The 27,814-nt window shown below is 35.5% G+C and overlaps 1 protein-coding gene across 2 annotated transcripts in view; it reads left to right on the top strand.

The window, feature by feature from the left end:
• Positions 1 to 27,814, top strand: part of PSME4 (proteasome activator subunit 4) — a 112,728-nt gene that overhangs the window by 51,037 nt on the left and 33,877 nt on the right. For both annotated transcript variants that reach the window (XM_059187661.1, XM_059187662.1), the window contains 18 exons: positions 2,630 to 2,816; positions 3,773 to 3,862; positions 4,619 to 4,683; positions 4,942 to 5,092; positions 5,852 to 5,950; positions 6,171 to 6,240; positions 6,695 to 6,762; positions 7,793 to 8,008; positions 8,580 to 8,737; positions 10,232 to 10,327; positions 17,551 to 17,606; positions 20,511 to 20,567; positions 20,770 to 20,825; positions 20,919 to 21,017; positions 22,581 to 22,643; positions 22,786 to 22,881; positions 24,445 to 24,576; positions 26,825 to 27,034. In XM_059187661.1, coding sequence (XP_059043644.1) covers positions 2,630 to 2,816; positions 3,773 to 3,862; positions 4,619 to 4,683; positions 4,942 to 5,092; positions 5,852 to 5,950; positions 6,171 to 6,240; positions 6,695 to 6,762; positions 7,793 to 8,008; positions 8,580 to 8,737; positions 10,232 to 10,327; positions 17,551 to 17,606; positions 20,511 to 20,567; positions 20,770 to 20,825; positions 20,919 to 21,017; positions 22,581 to 22,643; positions 22,786 to 22,881; positions 24,445 to 24,576; positions 26,825 to 27,034 — 1,969 coding nt within the window. The remainder of the gene's footprint in view (positions 1 to 2,629; positions 2,817 to 3,772; positions 3,863 to 4,618; positions 4,684 to 4,941; positions 5,093 to 5,851; positions 5,951 to 6,170; positions 6,241 to 6,694; positions 6,763 to 7,792; positions 8,009 to 8,579; positions 8,738 to 10,231; positions 10,328 to 17,550; positions 17,607 to 20,510; positions 20,568 to 20,769; positions 20,826 to 20,918; positions 21,018 to 22,580; positions 22,644 to 22,785; positions 22,882 to 24,444; positions 24,577 to 26,824; positions 27,035 to 27,814) is intronic.

The following is a 27,814-nucleotide window of genomic DNA, read 5'->3' as shown; positions in this document are numbered from 1 at the left end:
TTCCTTCTACTCTTCTGTTCTGCATGGTTTTCTTTTGTGGCTTCTGTTTTGCTTTCTCAGTGCTTATTCTGGTTCCTTATAGGAGAAGCAAAGCATTTTAACATACTGATTGGTAACTTGATAAAGGTTTCCTGGAGATAAAAGAAAATTGACACAAAATGGATGGATAAAATATTTTTGGATTATTGGCACATTTTTACTCAAATATTATAGGGCGCCTGGCAGGCTTACTCGGTGGAGCATGTAACTTTTAATCTTGGGGTTGTGAGTGTGAGCCCCATGTGGGGTGTAGAGATTGCTAAAAAATAAGATCTTAAAAAATTAATTAATAAGCTAATTAATTAAGCTCTGGCTGCTTTTACATCAAAGTGTATCACTAAATATTGAGAAGTGATTTGGGATGTCTTTTATTTCTTAGAAGCAGTGATAGAGAAGAAAATTTGACTATCTTTATTATTTTAATATATGCATAATCTCATGTGTGTTATTTCCAGTGTGAATTTTATTGCATTCATTTTGTTTCATATGTTGAACTGGTAACAAAAATAATTTTCCCTTTGCTGAGTTACTGTCACAATATAAGCCTTCTGTGCTTATATAATATTACTTAAGCTTTCTGTTAATTCCTTTGCTGCCTGAATTTGAGCTTTATGATTTCTCTCTTAATGTCTTACTCAAAAATAGAAGAAGAATGTTAGTTTTTAGGGCCCGGAAGGGTCTAACAGTTTGAGTTCCATAAAACAGATTTGTCGAAGATCCTTAGTGACAGAATGCAAGTGACAGCCTATTTTCTGGCTTAAAATTAAAATGGGATAATTGGGCACATTTGCTAGGAGTTAGATATCCTGCCAAAGGTCTTGACCAAAATAGGGCTCCATTATTTATAAATTTGAGTTGCTCATCTTATCTTGCCCTGTCCTCTTTGCCATAAATACTCAAGTTAAAGCTGTACCTCATTTTCCAAACCTCTCCCTTTTTGTGTGCACTTTGTGGGCACAGAAACTCTTCCAGCACAGATAATTAGGAAATGAAATGGGGAAGTGAGGCCATTTCTATGGTCTGAACCCCCAGTATTCTTTGCTCTTTGGTCATCATGTGGTAGCAGAAGCTAACAGTTCAGTGGCAGGTCCCTTGATGTTGCTCGTTGAGGAGAGACTTGCCTCTAAAGAGGGACTTCATTTTCTTGCGTAGTTAAAATTTTGAAGATTGGAGTTTTCGTAATTCTTGGCTTTCCCTTTGTTTTGCCTTATTTTAATGTTTTCCAGCTGATAAATTATCAATAGAGAGATATTTTTTTAGTAGAAGAAACAAAGCTTACAAATACAAGTAAATGATGAATCATGAACTCTACCTCTGACACTAATAATACACTGTATGTTAATTAATTGAATTTAAATGAAGTTAAATTTAAAAGAATAAATACAAGTAAAATTATCCATTATGTTTTTCTTTAGTTTTCAATTTTGGGACAAATTTAATAGCATATTAAATGATACATGCTTGGCCAAGAGAAGTATTTTGAAGGGTTTTTTTCTTTTTATGAAAGCAAAAGTCCTTTAGGGGCAACAAGGTGGCTCCATCGGTTAAGAGTCTGACTCAGGTCACGATCTCAGGGTCATAAGATGGAGCCCTGCCTTAGGCTTCCTGCTTGGTGGGGAGCCTGCTTAAGATTTTCTCTGTCTCTCCTCTCTCTCTCTCTTTCTCTTTCTGTCCCTCCCTCTCCCCCCTTCCCTCCCCATCTGCCTTTCCCCTGTGTGCCTGTGCTCTCTCTCTCTCTCTTCTTTAAAAAAAAAAAAAAGCAAAATCCTTTAAAAAGTAAAAATGGAGAAAATAAATTTTAGGTCCTGAATATATATCCTCTAAGGAAGGACAGCCTCTGTTAAAGAGCTGGTTTGCTTTCTTTACCTTCTAAAGCCTAAGCTTGCTGGTTTTTTAAATTGTGATTATAAATACTCTTTTTTTCCTACTTAAAATGAAATTTCCCTTATTTTTTCTGCATAAGAGAAAATTAAAATGACTATATTTTAGATTTTTTTTCTTCCTATGGAATAGATTCTTAAAAATGAAATTGCTGTGTGAATGTTCTTGTCTTACTTGGTGATCAAAGATTGTATTTGTATTATTCTCTTTTATTAAATCAGGAATCTTCGCATATGTTTCTAGAGCTGATGTCTAATTTTAAAATGCCAGTCCTTTTTAAAGTGTAAAATAGGAGAAATTTCAGCATTTTAGTAAAGATTATTTTTCCTGTAAAAGGGAAGAATAGGATAGTTGTCACTTGTTATTCCTGAATTCTAATAATTGCTGACCATTAGATTAGAATCCGTCATTGGAATGTGGAGGTGGATTCAGATGGCTGAAATAATGCAAAATCTGCCAGTTCATGTTCTTTTACACTGTGGAATTTGCATGGAGAAAGGTGGTAAGGGGATGGGGGTTAGGGAAACTCCTCCCTTTCCTTTATGTGTGTGATTCTGTTAACCTTGAAAACAGGTATTCATTCAAAATATTCTGCTAGCTACCAGCCTTAAGCTAAAGGCAGTTTATGAATTTGGTAGATATAATGTATTGTGCATGTTTATCTGTAATGGAACTGTTTTTTGTTTTTTAATTGTGTTTTAAACTATAGAACGTATCCTGCACTAGAGACTTTAACAGAACCTCACCAACTCACAGCTACTTTAAGCTGTGTAATTGGAGTAGCCCGAAGTTTGGTATCAGGGGGCAAGTGGTTTCCTGAAGGTCCAACGCACATGCTACCTCTGTTGATGAGAGCATTGCCTGGGGTGGATCCAAATGACTTTAGTAAATGCATGGTAAGCATATTTATTATTCTGTTTTGTGTCTGAGTTCTAATTGTGTGAATAGGCATCCTTTCAAGTTCTGTTCAGACTTTTTAGAATATCATTGAATGTAAATTTGCTAAGTTTAGATCTGTGGATGGTTAGTTGATCTATATGTCATCCTTTGTAAGTAATTTGCTATAACCTGGATACGTTTAATGATTGTAAGATATTTTTGAAGCTTGTTATGTATTTACTATTTTCCTTGAGCAAAAACCTTAAAAATCTTAGCATATGATTATTTGTACTTCCCTCTGTCTACACTGGTGACAGGAGGCATGATAAAAGCTGCTGGGTGCAAAATGCCAGGTCCCATTTTATATACACATCTCTTGACTTAAGAGTTGCTTACCTTCCCTTTTACCCAGTCTCTTGCTTTTGCTTCAGTATATTCTGTTAATGTTATATCTTAAGGTGAGGGGAGGGGGGTACTTCCTTGACAAAAGGTTGGAGAACGTTGTGCTTAAACCTAATAAATAACTATGAAAATAAACTTAGTATAACTTTATTACTAAAGTAACAGCTGCTTAATTATGAAGAACTTTAAAATATTCAATTCTAGGTGAAAAATTTCCAGAAAGACTATTGTGGGATTTCCCTCAAAATAATTTATTTGGGGGGTGCCTGGGTGGCTCAGTGGGTTAAGCCTCTGCCTTTGGCTCAGGTTATGATCTCAGGGTCCTGGGATCGAGTCCCACATATGGCTCTCTGCTCAGCAGGGAGCCTGCTTCCTCCTCTCTCTCTGCCTGCCTCTCTGTCTCCTCGTGATCTCGCTGTCTCTGCCAAATAAGTAAATAAAATTAAGGGAAAAAAAGCTTTACAAAAAAAAATATTAATTCATTTGGGCACTTTATTGTAGCTTATGGTATACTTGTATTTTTGAACTATATGTACATAATTAATGTTAAATTTTTTGCATCTTCCCACAGATCACATTCCAATTTATAGCAACATTTTCCACTCTGGTGCCTTTAGTAGATTGTTCATCTGTACTACAAGAAAGAAATGACCTCACAGAAGTAAGGATGCTTTCTACTTGTAAAAGGATTGGTTAACTGAGTTGTAACTCTTATTGTAAATGCATAGTAATATTTGATAGTTTAAATACTAGTAGTTTAAAATGACCCTTTCGTGACTAAAATGATATAAGTAGAGGACCACATCATTGGTAAGAAAGTCTGGCAGAGCGCCCACCAAAGGATATAGGTTATTTTTGTAAATAAGTGATATCTAGAGGTGTATTTACATTTTTGTCACTTTTAATTTTTTGTTAAGTGGAGATAGTGGTGGGTTTTTGTTTGTTGGTTGGTTGATTTGGTTTGGTTTTGGTTTTTCTGATTTTTTGAATTTAGGAATAAATTTATTGAGGGGATTGATACCTAATGAACAGACATTTTCTTCATTACAGACTGGTTATTTTAGAACTATTTTCTTTATTGTAAGCATGTTTCTGTTTTTGTTATTTGGATGTTCAGGTAGTAGGAGAAAATCCTGTATACATACACCAGAAACTTGGAAACTGTAGTTGATAAAGGTGGCTGTTTGACTTCTGGTTTTGGCTCTTATAAAATATGTTAATTACTTCTTACTTAGGTTCCTGGAAAGTGGTAGATTGAGTCATTCTAAATTGATACACAGTTATGGTGCTATTTCTCACCATACTTAGTACAATAATAGAGTGTTAAATCTTTTTTATAGACCATAATTGAGTTTTAATAGTCCTGAGAAAAATTCAAGGACTATTTTTCATTTTTCTCCACATTGAAATATCCTAGGTGGAACGAGAACTTTGTTCAGCCACAGCTGAATTTGAGGATTTTGTCTTACAGTTTATGGACCGGTGAGTATGTACCCCAGACCTGCCCTTTGTTAGACATTCAGAGAGATGACTGTCCTGTCCAGCAACTTACAGCCTGTACATAGCCCCTGTCCCAGGACTGAACCCCTCAAGTTATAAGAAGACCATTGATAGTGAGCCATGCCCAAGTGGTAGAATAGCTATCATTTGAATAGTCATGACAGTGAAGACTTGTGTAATCATCAAAAACATGAAACTAGTTTTTAGTTGCTAAACTTATACTTTCTTTGGATTGTTTAGATGTTTTGGACTTATAGAAAGTAGCACATTGGAGCAAACAAGAGAAGAGACGGAAACTGAGAAAATGACTCACTTGGAGAGTTTGGTCGAATTAGGTCTGTCTTCTACATTTAGTACAATCCTCACACAATGTTCCAAAGAAATATTTATGGTAAGAGTCGCATTGCTACAAAAAATTAAATCCCAGTCTTGTAGGTTTATTTGTGTGTTTTAAAAACTGAAGTTACTTTGGGTATTATACCATTTATCCTTTTTCTCATACTAAATTTTGAGAACGATAAACAGTGGATTCTCATTATATTCACAAATTTCATATTTGCAAATTCATCTGCTTGCTAAAATTTATTTGTAATCTCCAAGTCAGTACTCATGGTGCTCTTGTGTAGATGTGTAAATGTGGTAAAAAAATGTGAGTTACACATATTCAGCTGAGGTGGAGTAAGGTAATGCTCTGCCTTCTTGTTTCAGCTCTGATGTAATCATGCTTTTGTGTCTTTTTAGTGCCAGGCACTAAAGTAACCCAGGCGCCTGAAAGTAACATGTTTTAGATAAGCTTTATTCAGGCATGAGTTATAGTGCTGTTGGCTGAGTTCCATGTTGTGAGTTAACAATATATATTAAATGCACATAAAACGAAATTATAAAATTTTATCAGTGGATGAAAATGTAAGCAGAGAGGTGCCTGGCTGGCTCAGTAGGTTGAGCCTCTGCCTTCGGCTCAGGTCATGATCCCAGGATCCTGGGATCGAGCCCCACATCGGGCTTTCTGCTTGGCAGGGAGCCTGCCTCCTCCTCTCTCTCTGCCTGCCTCTCTGCCTGCTTCAGATCTCTCTCTGTATGTCAAATAAATAAATAAAATCTTTTTAAAAGTTGCTTATAAAACCTTTTCATTTCTTAAACATTTTAACAGGTGGCCCTTCAGAAGGTTTTTAATTTTTCTATTTCGCATATATTTGAAACAAGAGTAGCAGGCCGCATGGTGGCAGACATGTGCCGTGCTGCTGTAAAGGTGAGTTTGGGGTTTTTGGACTGATGAATTAATGAGTCAGTAACCAACAGGTTTATATGGTTAATTATTTTATACATGCTTGTTATACTTAAAATACATTGTTTCAGTAGCAAGTTACAACCCTTATTTGCCTCTGAAAATAGTGTCGGGGTATACTTTGTGACTGCTGAATGAATATTCATGGCCTTCCAAAAACTTACTTACACAAATATGTTTTCAGTGTTGCCCCGAGGAGTCTTTGAAGTTATTTGTTCCTCACTGCTGCAGTGTTATAACTCAGCTTACAATGAGTAAGTTATAAGGTTATTATTCTAAATTTATAATTTTAGGTAAAAAAAATTTTTTTGTTTCTAGAACTCAGTGGGTGAAAATAAATTCTATAAGCTATACAATATTTTAATTTTGTAGTTTGTGATGAGGATTATTTGAATTAAGGTTTCATCCAAGTGACAGTTTAGAAATCCTACTTTATTAAGTTAGTATTTTCATGCATGCAGGAACCATGTAGATGTGGCCATTAAAAAAAAAAATCAATTTGTGAGATGTGGAGGAGCCGGTGCCCTGATTTGATGTGTTTATTTTCTTGAAAATGGAATTTTCACCTCCTCTGGAACAAGTTTAGCTTCATGAAAAAGGAATGAGACTTTTCTTAGCAATTAGAGATACTGAAGACAAATATTTGAAAATGATGCATTTAGTTGGATGTGTAGTTCTTTTTCCCTGATACTCTTTTGCCTTTTTTAGATGATGATGTATTAAATGAAGAAGAGCTAGATAAGGAGTTGCTGTGGAATCTTCAACTTTTGTCTGAGGTATTGTAAATCTTTGTAGTACTAAGGAAATATTGCTGTGAAGATGATTTGGGTTCAGAATTTTTTTAAATTGACTTTAAAAAAAATATGAAAAGTCTGGTTTTTGTTTTTAAGATTTTTGTTTACCACTTATTTGGAGAGAGAGAAAGAGCATAAGAGAACACAAGTGAGGTAGGGGTAAAGGGAGAGGGAGTAGCAGGGAGCCTGACACAGTCACTCCCAAGATCCTGGGGTCATGACCTGAGATGAAAGCAGACACTTAATCGACTGAGCCACCCAGGTGCCCCATATTTGTTTGTTTGTTTGTTTTTAAGTAGGCTCCATGCTCAGCATGGAGCCCAGTGCAGGGCCTGAACTCCAACCCAGAGATCAAGAGTTTGGATGTTTAACCAGTTGAGCCACCCAGGCACCCCAAAGATTGATTGATTGATTGATTGATTTGAGTAATCTCTCCACCCGATGTGGGGCTTGAACTCATGACCCCAGGATTAAGAGTTGCATGCTCTACTGACAGCCAACCAGGCACCCTGATTTTCTTGGTACAGCTACAAAAAAACAATTATCAAGCGAGTCTGATAATTGTTGATGGCTTCATGAGCAGTGAAGTACTTTTTACTAATTAATTCTGATATTAGTAACTCATTATTTGAAAATCTCATTAGATTTGGCAGTACCTTTTTTTTCTCTCCTGATTTTTTCTCTCTCTCTCTCCATAAGTTGAGCTCTCAGTCATACTTCATTTTCCTTTATGGGTTGGCTTACCAACCAATTAATTTTGTCTCTTTGAGGAAATAGATTCTTTGAAAAGGATGGTACTGTGGCATATGAGGGCCTGAATTCAGAGAATTTGTTTTGATCTCAAGAAAGAATTGTACGAATATAGTTAAAATGACAATTCTAAAATTAATTGAACATTTTTAAGAGACACTGTTACTATTTTAGACTAGTAGCTAAACATTGTCTGTTGCATTGATTATTGATTCTTAATCTTTTCATCAAAATATCTTCAACCATTTTCTTCCTCTTTTAGATTACTCGAGTGGACGGGAAGAAGTTGCTTCTTTATAAGGAGCAACTTGTAAAGATTCTCCAAAGAACCCTCCATCTAACCTGTAAGCAGGGTTACACTCTGTCCTGTAATCTCCTGCATCACCTCCTTCGCTCTACTACCCTTATCTACCCAACAGAGTACTGCAGTGTGCCGGGAGGCTTTGACAAGCCTCCTTCCGAATACTTTCCCATCAAGGCAAGCATTTTCAATAATTAAGAATCCAAGTACATACTGGGTTATTTTTCTAAGGATCCAGAGTGGGTTTTTTTTTTTCTTCTGTGTTGTGTGTGTAGGTGTCACTTTTTTATTTTTGAAGTAGATCATTAAAATTACTGGAATGTTTTAAACTTGGCAAGTGTAACAGAGCACAGAAGCAGCCTAGTTTTTTTCTTTTTTGTTGAGCTATGAGTCAGGTTGGTATGCTGTATGTAACTTGTATATTCCATATGATTTTATTGGGAAACTCAGTAACTTTATAAGCTTACTCTTACTCTTAAGTAAACTCATATTTGAGTGGCTCTTCCAGGAGACTTTTCTTGAGTGATAATGAAGGGGTAATGAGTTTTGTGCCTTTTTTTAAGAGAGAGAGGGAGAAAAGGTGGGGAGGATCCAGCTCTGGGACTTGATCTCACAACCCTGAGAGAGCACAACCAACTGAGCCACCCAGGCGCCCCTCCCTGGAAGACCTTTTAAGTTACATGTACACATTTATTTGGGGTTTTTTCTCCAGTTTCACAGCTTGCTGAACAAATGCTGTCTTTTGTAGGACTGGGGTAAACCAGGGGACTTGTGGAATCTGGGCATCCAGTGGCATGTTCCTTCTTCAGAAGAAGTGGCTTTTGCCTTCTATCTGTTGGACTCTTTTCTTCAGCCTGAGCTCATCAAACTCCAGCACTGTGGTGACGGAGAACTTGAAATGTCTAGGTTAGTTTTCTTTTATAAACACTTAGTGTTTTGTGGTTGCAGACTGAAAAAAAATCTTTTTGTGTTTTTCCCTTTCTCTTTGCTGTATCTGATGTATTCATTTTCAGTGTGTGTTAATATCTGCCATACATATAATTTAAAAACCATTTAATATGGTGTGTAACAAATTTTGTCATAACATTTAAACCTTTCAGGAGCACCTGGGTGGCTCAGTGCGTTAAGCCTCTGCCTTCGGCTCAGGTCATGATCTCAGGGTCCTGGGATCAAGCCTCACATCTTGGGCTCTCTGCTCAGCAGAGAGCCTTCTAACCCCCGCTCTCTGCCTGCCTCTCTGCCTACTTGTGATCTCTCTCTGTCAAATAAATAAATAAAATCTTAAAAAAATTTAAACCTTTTAAATAGAAAAATTCATTTTTTTTAATAGTTTGCTTTTTGTGACTTTTGCTTAGCAGTTTGACTTGTGCATCTTTTGGGAGGTATATGGAAATGCTTGTTTTTTAGATTCAGATTAGATTTTGGGGAGTTTTTTGTTTGTTTTTGTAATTCATATTATTGACATTAATGTTACTTAGTGAAATATTTCTGTGAGCTTTTTTTTTCTTTCCTAAGAAGCTTTAACAAAAAATAGTTATAAGATCATTAGACTTTTATAGTTTGAATCTTTGGACATTCCTAAAATAATAGTAAGAAAATTAAAATGTGTGAAATACCAGGAAATTTTAATAAGCAAAATCAGTAGGAATGGTTTGGAGGAGGAAAGAAGTATGACTGATGATGTCTGAACTTCTTTTTGGAGTAAATATTTAACTAGTCCTTTATTTATTTATTTATTTATTTATTATTTTGACAGAGATAAATCACAAGTTTATCTCTGTCAAAATAATAAATAAATAAATATTTAACCAGTCCTTTATTTATTTGTTTGTTTGTTTGTTTATTTATTATTTTGACAGAGATAAATCACAAGTAGTCAGAGAGGCAGGCAGAGACAGAAGGGGAAGCAGGCTCCCTGCTGAGCAGAGAGCCCATTGTGGGGCCCGATCCCAGGATCCTCAGACCATGACTCCAGCTGAAGGCAGAGGCTTTAACCCACTGAGCCACCCAGGCACCCCTCCTAACTAGTCCATTTTTAAAAGTTGGGAGTATGCTGGAAGAGCTTCTGTAATACTGTTTTCCCTTTTTGTTAGTGGTAGCAATCTTTGGGTACATAGGTGATGATATTCAGAATTGATCACAGAGGGCAGTCAGTTGCTGTTTCTGATTATTTAGGACCTATTTAATCCTAAGTAGGTCTGTACTATATTACCAATATAAACACTGTTAATTACCTTGTATTATGAAGTGGGTAAACTGAAAACATTTGACATTTCTTGGCCTTAATTTTATATATCCCCACTTTAGGTTCTTGTACTTCACCCTAGACTCTCCAAAGCCTTTTGTTAGACAGCGATTTGGAGTCTCCTAAAAATATGAAAATACCTTTATCTTTTCCAGAGATGATGTTCTACAGAGTCTAACTATAGTGCACAACTGTTTAATTGGCTCAGGAAACCTCCTACCTCCATTGAAAGGAGAGCCAGTTACTAACTTGTAAGTAAAAATAACTACTTTACATATTTTGCTGTTTTGCCATTTGGCGTGTATTTTAAGTCTTAGTCACATAATGAGTCACTGGATTTATTATTGGTGTTGTTTCTGTATCACTTTAACCTTTTTGTCATAATTAGACCAAAAATACCTGAGACAGAATATAGGTCTATAAACTGTAAAGCTTTAATCAGATTTTCATATGGTACCAGGATAGGATAATTTTGAACGTTAATCAGTTTAAAAATATCAATACTATGTTTATCCTCTATTTCTGAGTTAAGATAAATGCTCTTTTTTTAAAAAAGAAAAAGAAAAATCTTTTTTTTTGGTCTGCAATCAGTGTTCATTAGGGATTTTATAGGAAAAATCTGCGTGTGTGTTTTTTTAAAATCTGCGTGTTTTTACATAAAAATTTGTGTTATTTTGAGCTTTAAAATTGTACTAAGCTGTTTTTATGAATTTAAGTGCTTTTCAGACTATTACAGTTTTGAATGAATGCCTTGATTTAGTCTATTGTCAGTGCAGTCATTCAAGTTGGAAAAAATTGAGCTTAAATGAAATCAGCAATATGTAATGTGAGCTCAACTTACTTAGTAGTGAGATGCTAGTTGCAGGCCTAGTTTCAGTATACTGCCTTAGATCGTTTTCTCTCAACATCAACATCTCATTGCTGAGCAAGTTTATGAAAATCACATAAAAATGAGTAAGTAACCCCTTCCCCCTCAAAAAACACAAAGGGAAGAATTTTTTGTTGATTTGCAACAAAAATCTTAAAAACTTCAAGGAGTGGTTTTAAAATGTGGCTTGCTTGTCTTTTCCATATTTTGTATAATCATTGTTTGGGGTCATACTTTCTCCTGGTTCCTACTTACTTCACTCTAAAACCTGTTTCTAGGCATTGAACTTTAGATTGTTTGTTAGATTTGAGAGGGGGAAGTAGGGTCATCCCAGGTAAGGAAATCTGTTTTAAGTTTGTCTAGGGATTTGCTGAGTTGTTTGAAAGCACTTTTGGTTTTCATCAGTATTATAGTTTGATTTAGGGGCAATTTTACCAAAGTTCATCTTTTTTAAGACAGATTGATTTTAAACATTATTTAAAAATGAGAGACTCACAAAAATGGTTTTGATTTTCCTAATGATCTTAGCAGTTTATATGGTGGGAATTGAATGCTTATGGCATGCTGAAAACCTCTTTCGTACATAACAGATATATTACATCAGTAAATTTAGTTCTGCTTGAACATGTTGATAGTGGAGTTTTGGGAATTTAATCCTTTAAGAGCCAAAGGATGTGTCTTCTGTATATATGATTAGAAGATTTTTAGTTTTAAGTGATCCTTAGGACGCACTGCTGCAGGGTCCCCTCAGGAGGCAGAGAGGTTTCTGGTGCAGTTCTTTACTATGAACATATTTAATGTTTATGCCGTGTGCCCTATGCTAGCAAGTTGAAACAAGGTCTTTATCACTTTGAAATAAAAGTGAGTGCATCGGGACAAAGGTTCCTTATAATTGGTTATGATGAAACCAGTTAGGTTTGTAAATAAGGAAAAGAATATGGTGTTAACAAACATTTTATGAATGGACATTATTAGCTTTAAAATTTATCCTGAGTATCCTTTGTAGGTTTTTCCCAGAGAAGTTGAGAAGGAAAGGTAATTTAGACTGAAAAGTTTTGTGTTTCAGAATTTTCACTATTAGGGTGAAAATTTTATGTAATAAGACATAATGAGGTAATACAAAATTACATTTACTATAAATATATATTGTTAATATATTTTAATAACTTACAAGTATAAATATGAAATGTTTTCTGGTATATTTAATAATACATAATAAATACAGAACGAAAACTTCAGTTGTTTTAATCACTGAACAATACACATTTTTAGGACTCTTTTTATATGGTTACATCTAGGCAAGGATAATGATTATATGAAGTAGAATCAAAGATTAATGAGCCGTCCTTTGCCTTTGAATCATCAGAGAGAGGGTTTAAAAAGTCTTTCCTGGACTTTTGAATAATTCTTACCAGAATCCTTTCCTTTAAAACCAGTTTCTAACTGATACCTCCTTGATCTGAAATCTTAACTTATTTTTATATTTTCTTTATGTAAATCTCAACTTTTTTTACAGGTAGCAAATTAGTTCTTACTAAAGTATCGTAAAATAAAGTTAGCTTTTTAAATTAAATTCAGAAATGCTTATTTTAATTTAGGTCTATAATTGCTAAGATTTCTAAATGTAAATTGATTTGAAAATGCTAATCAGGGGTTCTTGGCTGGTTTAGTCAGAGGAGCATGCGACTCTTGATCCTTGGTGTCGTGAATTTAAGCCCCACATGGGTATAGAGTTTACTTAAATAAATAGAACTTTAAAAAAAAAGGCAAAACTAATCAAATGATTTCAATCAGTGATGCCACTGTTCTGTGATAATATATCATACATCTTAGTGTGAAGAAAGAATATCTGTAGCATAATTCTTGGAGATTATTAGCAGCAGGTCCCAATAAGAAATAGAGTAAAATATACCAGGTGGGGGAGAAAAGGAAACATACTTGTGACAAGTTCACTAATTAGTGTAATGCCTGAGGTGCCTGAGGAAGTCACTCTTGTTAATAACAATTTGGCTGTGGTATTGTGGGATAGTACGTATTTTCTGAAATACCAGACCGGTTTTTGGAAGCACGTAGCAACTCAGTTTTCTTTACAATTAGTCTTATATTTTTTTTATATATAAATCTCAGTTAGGTAAAAACATTCTAGCTGCTTAATTTTTGGGGTCAGATCTTTCATTATTAACTTTGCCTTGCACATGTATTAGTAGCATTTGTCCTCTAGAAAATTGCAATAATGAGAAACTGGAAACTTGGTTCAGTTCTGAGTTTTCCTGTAAGAAAATCTAATTTAGTTCCTAGTAGAGTATATGGCATAGTCTTAGAATCCCATTGTTCAGGTAAATGGCTACTAAATGTGCAAACCAATTTTCTGTGCATTGTATTAGAGACTAACAAAATATAAAAACTTAGATGAGTTGATTGTCGTAAGTAGAAAATAATGATGAACCTCATGGTATTTTCATTGTATTTTTTTGGCCTTTGGCAATATAGGATTACTAAATATCTTGTTGTATATATTATAAATTTTACTGTTTCAGAGGATGGGTAAACTAGGGTCCCTTGAGGGTAATTAAGTGTAAATTTCTTCAGTACAATTTGACTTTTTGGCAGTTTTGTCAGATACCAAGGTTGCTGAATTAATCTTAAAATGGAACCTCTCTGTTTTGCTGTTGGAACCTTTAGTTAATGACTTAATAGAAATATGTGTGATATAGTTTACACTCCTAGTTCTACCTTTATAGATGTGGAAGTTGGATTATGTCTTTTCAGGGTTGTACAGGAATTTTGGACACTTGCCTTTAATCCTGAAATCGTCATTAATTTCTCCTTTTGCAGTCCACTCTTTATAATCTTTTAGGTCTAACCAGCTATCACAAGATGCAAAAAACTAACATCTATAAAAACAGGGTTACTCAAGGTAGAGGAGTCATCATTTTTCATCTCCGATATTTCTTCTTTACTTTGTGCCCCTTTCCTCTGATAGATCTGTCAGGCCATTCTTAGTTAAAATCATTCTTAGGATCTCAGCTTATACTAACTTCTGAGGCAAAGAAAACTTCATAGTTAAGGTCTAAGAGTTGAGACCATTTCATTAATATGTGAAAGGATGTGTTGTTCTGCGATGAGGGGCAGGGCTAGCTAACCTCTCTTGGCACCTCCAGGAAACTACCCAGCTCTGCTGGGGGAGCTGCACACAGAAAAGGAAACAGTTACTACTCCACGGTGAGTAACCCTGTTTTCTCCTTATTTCACCTTCTGACTGTTTTCATTGATTTTTTAAAGCTTGTGTGTCAGACATGGAAATAGTTCTTATGCTCAGAGTTAATTTTAAACCTAGCAACCTTTTGTTCACACGGCAGAGCAAGAGCCAGTTTTTCATTTGTGTTTATAGCTATTATTGATGCCTAGGATTGAATTGGATAACAGAACACAGAAATAGGTCAATTGTTTCTTGTGAAAACACTTGTAACCTTGATTGGAAAACAAAATCTGTTAGTATTAGTGGCTTGATTTTATACCTTTTATGTTTGCTTTCTTCTGGGGGCGGGTGGTTGGTTATTGGGAAGTATAGGCTGTTCTTCCAGCTGTAGACAAGAAGTATTGATTACACTAGTTTCATGACAGTTCACTAGCCTTCGTTTGCATATTGGATTTGCATTGTATATTTTGCTTTTGTGTTATTAGTCATTTCTTCCTTTTTCACTGTCCTTTCTCTCCCAGTGATTATTTTCATAGTTCCGCTCTAATCAAATCTGGAGAAGATTGCCATCTAGTGGTATAAATAACATAGCTGTCAAACGTCTAGGGCTTTTTTTCTTTTCTTTCCTTTTTTTTTTTTTTTTTTTTTTTTTTTTTTTTTTTTGGTGGCACAAATATTGAACACATATTGTTATAAATTAGGTGGCCTGGTGCTGTCTAGTGCTTTGAAGCTGATTTAACTTTGCTTTTGTATAAATAATTAAATATGTTGTGTAGGAATTGTTAGAATTTTATTTAGTTCCTGATGTCAAATTATTACTGTTTGTAAAATGCACCAGGGAATGAGAAAAATGAATTTCAGTTATAGTGGGGGCAGTGATGGTATTTGATTTAAATTCTACATATGGCTACTCTAGCTTTAAATCAGAACTCACATCTGTAAATGTTGAGGGCACTTTAAATATGTTCAGTTAAGATTCTGTGCATAACTAAAAGTGACAATAAGCAGTTTTAAGTATAAAAGTGTAGGGCAGCACACATGTACTTAGTGTGGCCACAAAGAGATACGATCATAAAGTCTTACTTGGGTAATGGATACAGATTTCTTTTAGAAAATTATTCTAAAGCCTAGAGAAAATTATTTAGTATATGTATTTAAGTTTGTTGAGAAACGTTTAGTGTAAAACTTGTCAGTCCAATGAGAGTTTAATTAAATTGTTAGAGAAGAAGTGATCTATTAAAACTGAGTCTTAGACAAATAAATATAAAAGGACTTTGTGATGGATAAGAACAAATAAAGCTGGAATATATGTCTAACCAGATGCCTTTTGTACACTTGAGGTATGAAAGGTGTGTTTTAGTTCACATTTCAAAAGGAAAGCCAAAGCTGAGTTTATTTAAATGTACTTCTTAATACTTCAGAATCCCATATTGGTTGAGATATTTTGAAACACTTGTAAATCAGTGATAATTTTCAGATTTTCTAAGTAGGGAAACAATCCAGAATGACATGAATTTTAAAAATAAGTATCAAGGCTCTTAGATGAGATTCACTTTTTTAAATGTGATTACAGTATTAATAATACTGGTATTACTAGAGTCAGAAAGGCATAGAAGCAAAACATTTCAAATTCCCAGCTGATAGTCTTTTTTTGTTGGATAGTTAGGGTTTTATATGGGTACACACACACACATACCCAGTAAAAATTCAAAATAGCTTAATGTAGTGGTTGTTTTTTTATGTTGTTTGTAAGAATAGTTTTGTGACTAATTAAAATGCATGCTTGGTTCAATATTTTTTGGTACTAGGTACAAACTGGGTAAGGTACAATAGCATTCTTCACACAACTACTGATGTTTACAGCCGCAGTGAGGAGACATCAACTCTCATGTGATAGCTCATGGCAAGCCTTTTCCTGTGCTATATAGGGAAGGAAGGATGAGTGGGTGGGGGTTAAAATCTTATGCTTTATGCTTGTTACTGTTTGAGCACAGTCTTTTCCTCTTTGGTGGCGAAATCTAATTTCAGTAGAGATGTTAGACTCCTTGAAGTTCATTGTAAAGGAATCTGATTTTATTTTTAACTGACTAGATTCTGGATACTTATATATTAATTAATCATACACAGTTCTACGGAATGCTCAAGTTTGCAAGATGTTGCCAAAGGCTGAAGTTTTATAGAAAGAAAACCAAATTTTATGAATTTGAATTTGAACTTCAAAGTATCTGAAAAGCAAATCAGTATTTTATATTATAAAATATAACCATTCTTTGTTTATACTCTGTAGGCTTGGTTTGAAACACGAGACAGTATCGTTGCCATCCTAGGTCCTAGATTATGGTGAGGAACATAGTTAAATAATTGGCAGTTTAGTAATCTTAATATTATTACCCATTTAGAGAAATCCAAGAATTCATATCTACCAAATATTAAGATAGAGATAACTTGCTTAATTCAACTTAAGAAAATATAATATAAATGGGGGTATGTTGATTTAAAAAATAGTTTTCTCTTCATTACAAGTGCTATGTAGTTCATGAGTGATGAGTAGTAACCAGTCACTATAAAAAAATTTTTTATAACTAATTAGCTTTGTGTTAGATAAGCTTACCCCATGTTTCCTTGGCATTTATGCCTATGTTCTTCCTCTTAGAAAAGTTGTTGAATTGATATTGTATCTTGAAATGTTGAAAATTATATTTTTCATTGAAGAAAATTTAGATTTCAGATATAAAGGTTCGTATTCCCTAGTAAAATCTGTTCTTACATACCTTAAAAGTGACTTTTAGTTGTTTAATGAGTTTAACTAGCTGGGTCTGTTTCTGTTAATATAATTATTTGTGGCAGATCTTTAATTAGAAAATGCAGTGTTTTTATATCTGATCATATTCAAAAGAAAGTAATGGCATTTTAACTGTAGGTGTTAGGAGAGATCAGTTTGGGTGGCTTTTAGAGGAGAGGTAATGATTATTTAAAGAAGTTTGTCTGCTATGTATTTTATAATAAAATTTGACTTGAGTTTTTGGTGTCCAGTTTTAACCTTTATTATACCATTATAAAACTGACTTTTCTTTGTATAAATGTGTATAAGAATTTATCATCAGATTTAAGCTTTTACACTTGAATATTGAACATCATTATTATGTTTATTTGGCTGGTGAATTTTCCCCCATAAAGTCATTAAATTTAATTAACATTTTCTTTAAGATGAACAATACTGTCCTTACTGAAAAATAACATTAATCTTCAGAAGGACAGAGTAGGGAGTTGAAGTACTGAAGATGAGAAATCTGTTTGTTAAAAGAACATCATCTTTGTTTTGATTTAAACATTCTAGCAATGACATTTCCCTTTAATCTTTCTTTTTGATATTATTAATAAATGCAAGCACTCTTGTTTTTATACAGGGTACCAAGTATGGTGTCCTTGGAAGAGACAAAGTTGTATACTGGACTTGAATATGGTATGTAAATTATAATCTGAGTAAATCTTATATGGACAGTTTTTGTCAGTTACTCTATAAGGGTTAAAATGGTCAGAAAAAGATAAATACCATATGATTTCACTCATACATGGAATTTAAGAAACAAAATAGATTAACATAGGGGAAGGGAAAGTAAAATAAAATAAGATGAAAATAGAGAGGGAGGCAAATCATAAGAGACCCTGAACTCCAGGAAACAAACTGAGGGTTGCTGGAGGGGTGGGAGGTGGGGAGAAGGGGTAATTGGGTGATGGGCATTAAGGAGGGCATTTCATTATATGAGTGCTGGATGTGATATACAACTGATGAGTCACTAAAATTTTTTTTTTAAGATGTTTTTTATTTATTAGAGAGATCACAAGTAGGTAGAGAGGTGGGCAGAGGCAGAGAGAGAGGGAGAAGCAGGCTCCCCACTGAGCAGAGAGCCCGATGGGTGTTCTATCCCAGGTCCGGAGATCACCACCTGAGCCAAAGGCAAAGGCCTAACCCACAGCCCCACAGGCTCCTGAGTCATTAAATTCTACTCCGGTAACTAATGATATAGTATATATCAACTAAATTGAATTTAAAATAAGGAATTTTTAAAAGTTAATACAGCCACTCTGGAAAACAGTATGATTCTTCAAAAAGTTAAAATTAGGGGCTCCTGGGGCACCTGGGTGGCTAAGTGGGTTAAAGCCTCTGCCTTCAGCTCAGGTCATGATCCCAGGGTCCTGGGATTGAGCTCTGCATTGGGCTCTCTGCTCAGCAGGGAGCCTGCTTCCTCCTCTCTCTCTGCCTGCCTCTCTGACTACTTGTGATCTCTGTTTGTCAAATAAATAAATAAAATCTTTAAAAATGGGGGGTGCACCTGGGTGGCTCAGTCATTAAGCATCCCAGAGTCCTGGGATCGTGCCCCACATCAGGCTCCCTGCTCGGTGGGAAGCCTGCTTCCCCCTCTCGAACTCGCCCTGCTTGTGTTCCTTCTCTCGCTTTGTCTCTCTCTGTCAAGTAAATAGATAAAATCTTTAAAAAAAAAAAAAAAGTTGAATATACGACCCAGCAATTGTACTAGTAGGTATTTACCCCGAAGATGCAAATGTAGTGATCTGAAGGGGCACCTGCACCCCAGTGTGTAGAGCAGCAATGTCCATGATAACCAAAATGGGGAAGGAGTCAAGATGTCCATCAGATGAATGAATAAGGAAGACACACACTGGAATATTACTCAGCCACAAAATAATGGAGTCCTGCCATTTGCAATGATGTGGATGGAACGAGAGGGTATTACGCTAAGCAAAACGACTCAAGAGAGGAATTATATGATTTCACTCATAAGTGGAATTTAAGAAACAAAGCAGAGGATTATGGGGAAGGGAGGGAAAAACAAAATAAAACAACATCAGAAAGGGAGACAAACTATAAGAGACTCTTAATTATAGGGAACAAAGAGGGCTATTAGAGGAGGGTGGGTGATGGGGGGATGGAGTAATTGAGTGATGGACGTTAAGAAGGGCACCGGGTCTAATGAGCACTGGGTGTTATATACAGCTGGTGAATTACTGAACTTCACCTCTGAAACTAATAATATACTATATATTATGAATTTAAATAATGAATTTAAATAAGTTTACTAATGAATTTGAATAATTTTTTGAATTTAAGTAATTTTTTTAAAAAGAATTAAAATGGAGTAAGTAATATGTAGTTAGAATTTCCCTAGTCTCTTTTTCATATATAAAATGAATATTAATTAATACACCATAGCTATCTTTGCTTTCCTTGGAGAAATCGGAAAGTTATTTATATAAAGAATATAAAAGGTGCCTGGGTGGCTCAGTGGGTTAAGCCTCTGCCTTCAGCTCAGGTCCTGATCTCAGGGTCCTGGGATCGAGTCCCATGTCGGGCTCTCTGCTCCGCAGAGAGCCTGCTTCCCCCTCTCTTTCTGCCTGCCTCTCTGCCTACTTGTGATTTCTCTTTGTGTGTGTCAAATAAATTAAAAAAAAAAAAAAAAAAAGAATAGCCAAGAAAAGATAGAAATTGGATCAGGTAAATTAATATTTGGATGCTTTCTGTGTACAGAGACAGATTTTCATATATCATCATGTTCATTTATGTTTAGAATTGTTTTAGAACTGACACATTATACTTGATGTGAATGTGAAAATATTATAACCTTTATCTTTGTGTCTTCCTGTCATAGTGAATTAAATTTCATATAAATATGTAAAACATTGTGTTAACTTAATGTTCTGAATCTAACATTAATAGAAACTTAGTATATTTCCTTATTGTTGGATTAACAGTAGAATTAACTGCATAGATAAATTGCTAAGGTATAACTTTTGTTGGCTTGTTTGGGTCACCCATAACCAATTAAAGAATTCTGTGCACTTAAGATCTCTAATTAGTGAATAGAACCTTTGAAATTTTGGCAAAGTTTTTTTTTTTCTCCCTCTTCCTTGCCTGCCAAGAAAGTTTTATAAGCAGGTCTTTGTAAATGTGAAGGTTTTAAAAATTACTCTATCATACCTGGAAACTAATCCAGCTATGATTAAGGCAGACCTACTTGGTTTTTTCCTGGATACATGATACATTCTTTTTCTTTTTTTTTTAAGATTTTATTTATTTATTTCGGAAAGAGAGACACAGTGAGAGAGGGAACACAAGCAGGGGGAGTGGGAGAGGGAGAAGCAGGCTTCCCACCGAGCAGGGAGCCTAATATGGGGCTGGATCCCAGGACCCTGGGATCATGACCTGAGCTGAAGGCAGACGTTTAATGACTGAGCCACCCAGGTGCCCCTACATGGTTTATTTATATATAAACTGTTGATGTAAGTAAGCTTCAACAGCTGGGAGCATTCAGTGTGTCTAAAATGCCTTTTCTCTTTTTAAAAAAAATAGATCTATCCAGAGAGAACCACCGAGAAGCAATTGCTAGGGTCATAAGGAAACTTCTTAGTGAGTACATATATGATTTAACTTATTTTTACTAATAAATATTTGGGAATTTTATAGCATATGTGCTTTTACTCAACTTTGTTTAAATTCTAAATAGAGCAGCTTTTTTTTCCCTTAACTAAGAGATTCTTAACTATCTAGAGTCCTGTAGTAACTCAAAGTATTTAGTATTTTAACCAAAATCCATTTTTTTCTATTGTAGACCACATACTTAACAATTCAGAAGATGATACTAAGTCTTTGTTTCTTATCATAAAGGTACAATTGTCCTTTAATAGTTACATGATTATTAATGTGACTAGTTTTGACATGATGGCTTGTAAATATATAATTTGATATTCTTTGAAACAGATTATTGGAGACCTCTTGCAGTTCCAAGGATCTCACAAACATGAATTTGACTCCCGTTGGAAAAGCTTTAACCTAGTAAAAAAATCAATGGAAAACCGGGTCAGTATTTTCACCTAAAAAACTCTGAATTAATTTTTTTAAATGTGTTTAATACTGAAATAGTCATTTGATTTAAGGATTATTCAGCATACAGAGGAAGTTTCCCTGTAAGTAAAATAGATTTTCAAATATTATATCACGGTATAATCAAAAGAATGCTGGGAAAATGTTTACTCCTACAAACTCTTCTGTGAGTTTCCATTCCAGGACAGTGTCTGAACTCTCATTGGGAATTTGGAGTGTGGTAAAGTGGCAGGCTGCCGCCTAAGAACTTGGGGGAATAAAAGATAGGAAGAGTTGTCCACGCGTGTGGATTTAAAGCATCTCACTCTATGGAGATCTTGAAAAATTATCTCTTAACGTTATCTTTGTGTCCAAGAGACGTTGGTACCTCTATGGAGTATAGTATTCTCAGGAGCATAGAAGAAGAATACTTATGCCAGCCATTTGATGTTGATAGCAAGTGTTCTTTAGGAAGCTTTTGGAAGCTGAGTCAGTTTAGGAAGGGTCACTGCATATTTTAAAGGGAATGGCAGGTAAAAGGGCAGGGAGACATACAAACATGGCAGGGAACAGTGGCTATTGGGCAGAAACAGCAGGTGACAACTGGGTCATTTATAGTTTTTTTTTTTTTTTTTTAAAGTTCATTTGTTTATTTAAGGAATCTCTAACCTCATGTGGGGCTGGAACTCAATGACCCTAAGATCAAGAGCCAGCCAGACGCCCACAGGTTGTTTATAGTTGTATCCCCAGAAAGTTCTTCAGTTTTATATTCAGCATAGAGGAGTCATTACAGGTTCTGAAGTATATCTGATATGAATATTGGCTTATTGAATATTCAGTGACTTTTGAAAAGCTCTGTCACCGCTGAGGAAGAAAACAGCAGTAGGAGTTTGAGACTGGAAGCAGGGGAGGGTAGTTAAACTATCACAATAGTCTAGATGGAAAAACACAACCTGAATCAAGTCACCGGTGTTGGGATGGAAATAAGATGTTTTGAAAAAGAAGATTTTGTAGAGACTTGATGGCTAGTGAGATAAAGGTGTGAAAGAGGAGCAGTCTCAGTTCCAGGTATCTGCCTTCAGTAACCGGGTAGAAGATTAGGTGGAAGGCGAGACCATTAAAGATAATTTTTAGAAAAGTAAAAGGTATATATTCTACAGTAAACATACACAGTTACCTGGAAAGGCTATTTATAAATATAACAGAGTCAAGCAATTTTCTTAGTTGTCTCTTTTTGTACTTTTGGTATTTGACTGAAAAAGGACCAGCTCAGTTCCTCTCCCGTGCATAGATCCATTGGTAAATTACCAGAGGAAAACACAGTGTTGGTTGAGCTCTTTAAAGGGCTACTTCTACTATTTGCCATAAAATTAAATGAAATAGTATCTTTTAACGTAAGCCTCTTCACTTTAGAATAAATGAAATACCACCAGTACTCACCAGTCCAGTGTGAACCTCTACAGTTCAGTAAAAAATTGTCAGTAAGGATTCAGGGGAACCCATGGGTGCGGTCAATTAGGAACAATGTTGAGTGTCTTTGTTTTCTACTTTGTTTTTTAGCTCCATGGGAAAAAACAACATATCAGAGCCCTACTGATTGACAGAGTCATGTTACAGCATGAGGTAAATCTCTTTAAAATCATGATGACTTTTTTAAATGACAGTTTTCCAGATGAATATGTAATTATTTGTGTTACATCATAGTTAAATGAACTTTTCAGTAAAAACTTAGAGATTTGATTTTTACCTTGTTTTCTTTTTGTAGCTACGAACACTGACTGTTGAGGGTTGTGAATACAAACGGGTACATCAAGATATGATCCGAGATCTTCTTCGTTTATCTACAAGTTCATACAGTCAGGTAAGTCACATCCCCTCTGCACCCCTCCCCAGCTCCACTTCCCCGTTTTACTACAGTGCAATCTAAATAGCCCCATTTCAAATACAAGGAAGTTTAAATAATTTATTGGAGGGGTGCCTGGGTGGCTCATTTGGTTGAGCGTCCAACTCTTGATTTCACCTCAGGTCTTGATCTTGGAGTCATGAGTTCAAGCTTTGCATGGAATCTACTTAAAATAATAATAATAATAGTGTGATTATTATTATTATTATTTATTGGCATAGAATGCACTTTTCAAATTACACATATTTTCAAGCTAATTTTAGTAGTCATTTAAAAACAATGTTTATTTTTACTGGTTTTTGTTACTTCTCAAGTTTGGTTTTTTTTTTTTTTTTTTAAGATTTTATTTATTTATCAGAGAGAGAGGGAGAGAGAGCGAGCACAGGCAGACAGAATGGCAGGCAGAGGCTGAGGGAGAAGCAGGCTCCCTGCTGAGCAAGGAGCCTGATGTGGGACTCGATCCCAGGACGCTGGGATCATGACCTGAGCCGAAGGCAGCTGCTTAACCAACTGAACCACCCAGGTGTCCCTCAAGTTTGTTTTTTTTAATGTAAAGATGATAGGGGCACCTTGGTCGCTCAGTCATTAAAGGGCTGCCTTTGGCTCAGGTCATGATCCCAGGGTCCTGGAATGGAGCCCGCATCAGGCTCCCTGCTCGGCAGGAAGCCTGCTTCTCCCTCTGTTCACCCCCCTGCTTGTGTTCCCTCTCTCTTTGTCTCTCTCTCTGTCAAATAAATAAATAAAATCTTTTTTTAAAAATGCAGAGTTGATAGATAGCACAAGTGCAGTGTTGCTACAACTTAATCAGATCATATTGTGAAAGCCAATCTGTAAAGGCTGTATGATTCTTTCTAGATGTTATGGTTGGGTTTCAGCAACCTGCTACCATATGAATTATGGGGTCCATCCTTTAAGGAAGCAAAGGACCAAGAGACGATCTCTTTAAGCACAGAGAACTGGGAAAGCAAAATTCATGAATAGCCAATTATTCTGTCTTTAATAAATAATGTTAAGTTAGGACACAGTCTCTAACTCAAAGATTTCACCTAAAAGGTTTGAAATACGTACAGGGGGTTACTTTTACTATTTTTGGTTATTATTCATTACAATTTAGTTCATGGGTTATAATCTTATACTGAATCTTTTGTTTGGGTTCAAAACATACGGGCTCTACTTACGGTTTGCATTGAAAAGGTAAAAGTTCTGTGTTTTAGAAAGTCTTTGATTTTCTTTGCATAAATACAAGAGAAAATCTAACTCTTCTCGTCAAACGTTATTTAGAATAGAAAGCTAAATAGTCTGCTGATTATGTTACAGGACAAATGCATATCAGTTCTGTTCAGTCTCTCCTTTATCAAAAATATTTGAACTTCTGTAACCTAAACCATGGATGTAGTTGGTGGTAATATGCTTTTCCTTTTGGTAAAAAGATAATCATTTATTTATTTTTGGTAATTTCTTTAGAAACTTTTTGTTGTCTACTATATAATAAAAGTTCTTTGTTAATAATACTTTCTTCAGGTCAGAAATAAGGCTCAGCAAACATTTTTTGCTGCCTTGGGTGCGTATAACTTCTGTTGCAGAGATATCATTCCCTTGGTTTTGGAGTTCTTACGGCCTGACAGACAAGATGTCACACAACAGCAATTCAAGGTATAGGGTTCTTTGTTGGGTCTTTTGTTTTGTTTTGTTTTTCTAATTATGAAAATTTTCAGATACACAGTTGAAAGACTTATACAGTAAATATCAATATGTCTACCACTCAGATTCTGTATTTAATATTTTAATATATTTGTACATACAAATAAATACATTTGGATGTATTTATCTACATCCATATCATTTTTTTATGTATTTCAAAACAAATTGAAGACATCACTGTCCTACACCTTTAAACATAGTCTTTTTTCCTCCCTATTATTTACTCTTCCTATGTTTATGATTGACGTTATGATGGGGAGAAAATGTAGGCTGCAGTTTGAGTTGAGCACCAGTGGATAAAGAGCCTAGCTGGCCTGTAGGAGAGGGGGCTGCAGGACCAAAAGGTTTAGAGTAATGTGAACAGCATGTTGGAGGGCCTGAGACAGGGAGAAATGTAGAAGTTTGAGCAACTGAATGAGAGCTTGTGGGGGCGCCTGGGTGGCTCAGTGGGTTAAGCCTCTGCCTTTGGCTCAGGTCATGATCTCAGGGTCCTGGGATCGAGCCCCCACATCGGGCTCTCTACCCAGCAGGGAGCCTGCTTCCCTTCTCTCTCTGCCTGCCTCTCTGCCTACTTATGATCTCTCTCTGTTTAAAAAAAAAAACTGAATGAGAGCTTGTATGAGTAGAGCAGAGAAGGAAGGAGATGAATAAGATAAGGAAAACAGTATATCTCACAGGGGTGTAGGAGAGTATAGGTGAAACATAATGCTTTTACTATCAGATAGAAGTGGATTGATTGAAAGTGATTTAGGAGGGAGAATTGATGAGATTTGGTGGTTGAATATGAAGGAACTGAAAAAAGGAGGTATCAAAATTATTAAGGTTCTGGATTGTACAGCTGGTTATTGGGTACATCAGAGGGAGAGAAAAGGGAGAATAGATGATGAATTTGTTTGGGTAAGTAATATATGAAGTATTTCCTATAAACTAAGAGAGGATGTCAAGTAGGTAGTTAGATACCATTTCACTCAGCACACCATTTCAGTGTGTATTGATGATAACTGAAATCTTTGGGCACTGGTAAGAGAGCCTAGGAGGAGAGTAAGAGGAGAAAGAGGACCGGGAGGCAAGTGTTGAGAAAACTCCATTAGGACCCCATGAAGAAGTAACCAAGTAGGGAAAGATCAGAAAGATATCAAGATATGAGGAGTTAACAGAAGCCAAGGAGAGATCATTCCCTGAAAGAAAGGAGACTTAGCAGTATCACTTGATTTTTGGAGAGAGTTAAGATGACAACTAAACACGTTCTTGGAAGCTGTCTCATAAGACCGGTAAAACTATAGCTTGGACTCGGTTGCTTGCTTTAGTAAATGAAGTTGTGTCAGAACACAGCCATGTCCATTCCTTTCTGTACTTGGTCTATGGCTGCTTTCATGCTACAAGATCGTTGATAAGGAGTTGGAACAGAGACCATATGGCCAACTATTTACTATTTGACCCTTTATAGAAAAAATTTGCTGGCCTCCGATGTAGATGTATAATTCAAGAGTGTTGTGGAATGTCTGACTCTTAGGGTAGTATGTTGTTGACCATGTTGGGAATGGTTTAAATGGACAAGTAAGATCAAAATTAAAAAACGTCTGTTAGGTTAGTAAAATCGAAGTTACCAGTGATCTTATGAGAACCTGTAAATAGGAGTAGAGCACACAGTGGGTAATAAGCCAGATCAGAATTGAGTTATGGTGAATGTTTAAAAAATAACATAATAGCTCTTTTCATTAAAATGGGGTGTCGTTCTGATTAATTGAGCCTTTATGAGTAAAAAGCATACAGTGTAGTTAAGTTAGCTAGTTTAAGAAAAACTTAAGAACACAATCAGATTTTAGAAATTATCGCAGATGCCCCTAAGATGCTAAAAGTGGCAAATGTTTGTGGCCTTTGTATTAACAATTGTAGTAGAAGAGAATTGGAATGGAAGCTGTATCCTTAAAAACAACAGCCTTAAATTTCTATATTATTGTATTCATAGCTGCTCTTTGAGCTAACTCTTCATTAGATCACTAAGGGCAAATATTACTGGATGACAGTAAATATCAAGTTCAAGTTTCTGAAAGTAACCTGTTAAATGTGTGAGCCTATTTTACTAACCAGTATCAAGCACTTAAAGAATCTGTGTTTAGTACATTTAAAAAGATGTAAGTGAATTGGCTATAATAATACAGTGGCTCTTATCTCCTACATTAATTATTTTTACCTGCAGGGTGCCTTGTATTGTCTCCTTGGAAATCACAGTGGTGTATGTTTGGCAAACCTTCATGACTGGGACTGTATTGTACAGACGTGGCCAGCAATTGTTTCTTCTGGACTTAGCAAAGCGATGTCCCTGGAAAAGCCATCAATCGTGAGACTGTTTGATGATCTTGCAGAAAAGATTCATCGGCAGTATGAAACAATTGGCTTGGATTTCTCAGTGAGCAAAACCATTTTTTTTTTTAAATTCAAATTTTAGTGGAAATTAGTATTAGCTTTCTGTTTAATATTTGTACTTTAGTAATCACTGAATTTGGAGCATGGCCAGAGAGAGCTGGGTTGTTTTCTACTAAGAAGCAACAAAGGGCTATTACAGTGTTGCATTTACCATGATTATCTATATATCCATGGCCTCATTTTTCAAAGAGTTGATTATATTTTAGGAGGTCAGTCTTACTAGCCAAAGTCATAAAAGTTTGACCATAAGGCTCATAATTTATAGTGACAAAAATTAAAATTGGATGATTCGACAAATGAGAAAGTGAAGAATACCTGTGTCAGCGATCCTTGTTTGGGGAAATGTGGCAGATGTGTATGTCCACATCGGTCACAACAGGATGGATGAAAGTGGTGGTGGTGTGAGTGAATTGCCCTCCTCTCTATGGTAATTGTGTTTGACACCCATCCTTTGGTTTTAAAATCACTGCTTTAAATATATTCCTTTTCTATAAAACACAGTCCTGCTATTTACAAATGTCATTAGATAATGCTTTTGTTTGTTTGTTTTTAGATTTTTATTAAGTAATCTCTACATCCAAAGTGGGGCTCAAACTCCCAACCCCAACCAAGATCAAGAGTCACATGCTTTTTGGCTAGCCTGACAGGTGCCCCAGATTATGCTTTCTTCCTTTCTTTCTTTCTTTTTTTTAAAGATTTTATTTATTTATTTGACAGAGACCACAAGTAGGCAGAGAGGCAGGAAGAGAGAGAGGGGGAAGCA

This window comes from Mustela lutreola, chromosome 9 (assembly GCF_030435805.1).
Source record: "Mustela lutreola isolate mMusLut2 chromosome 9, mMusLut2.pri, whole genome shotgun sequence".
Classification (NCBI taxonomy): domain Eukaryota; kingdom Metazoa; phylum Chordata; class Mammalia; order Carnivora; family Mustelidae; genus Mustela; species Mustela lutreola.
This window is presented reverse-complemented; position numbering and strand designations above follow the sequence as displayed.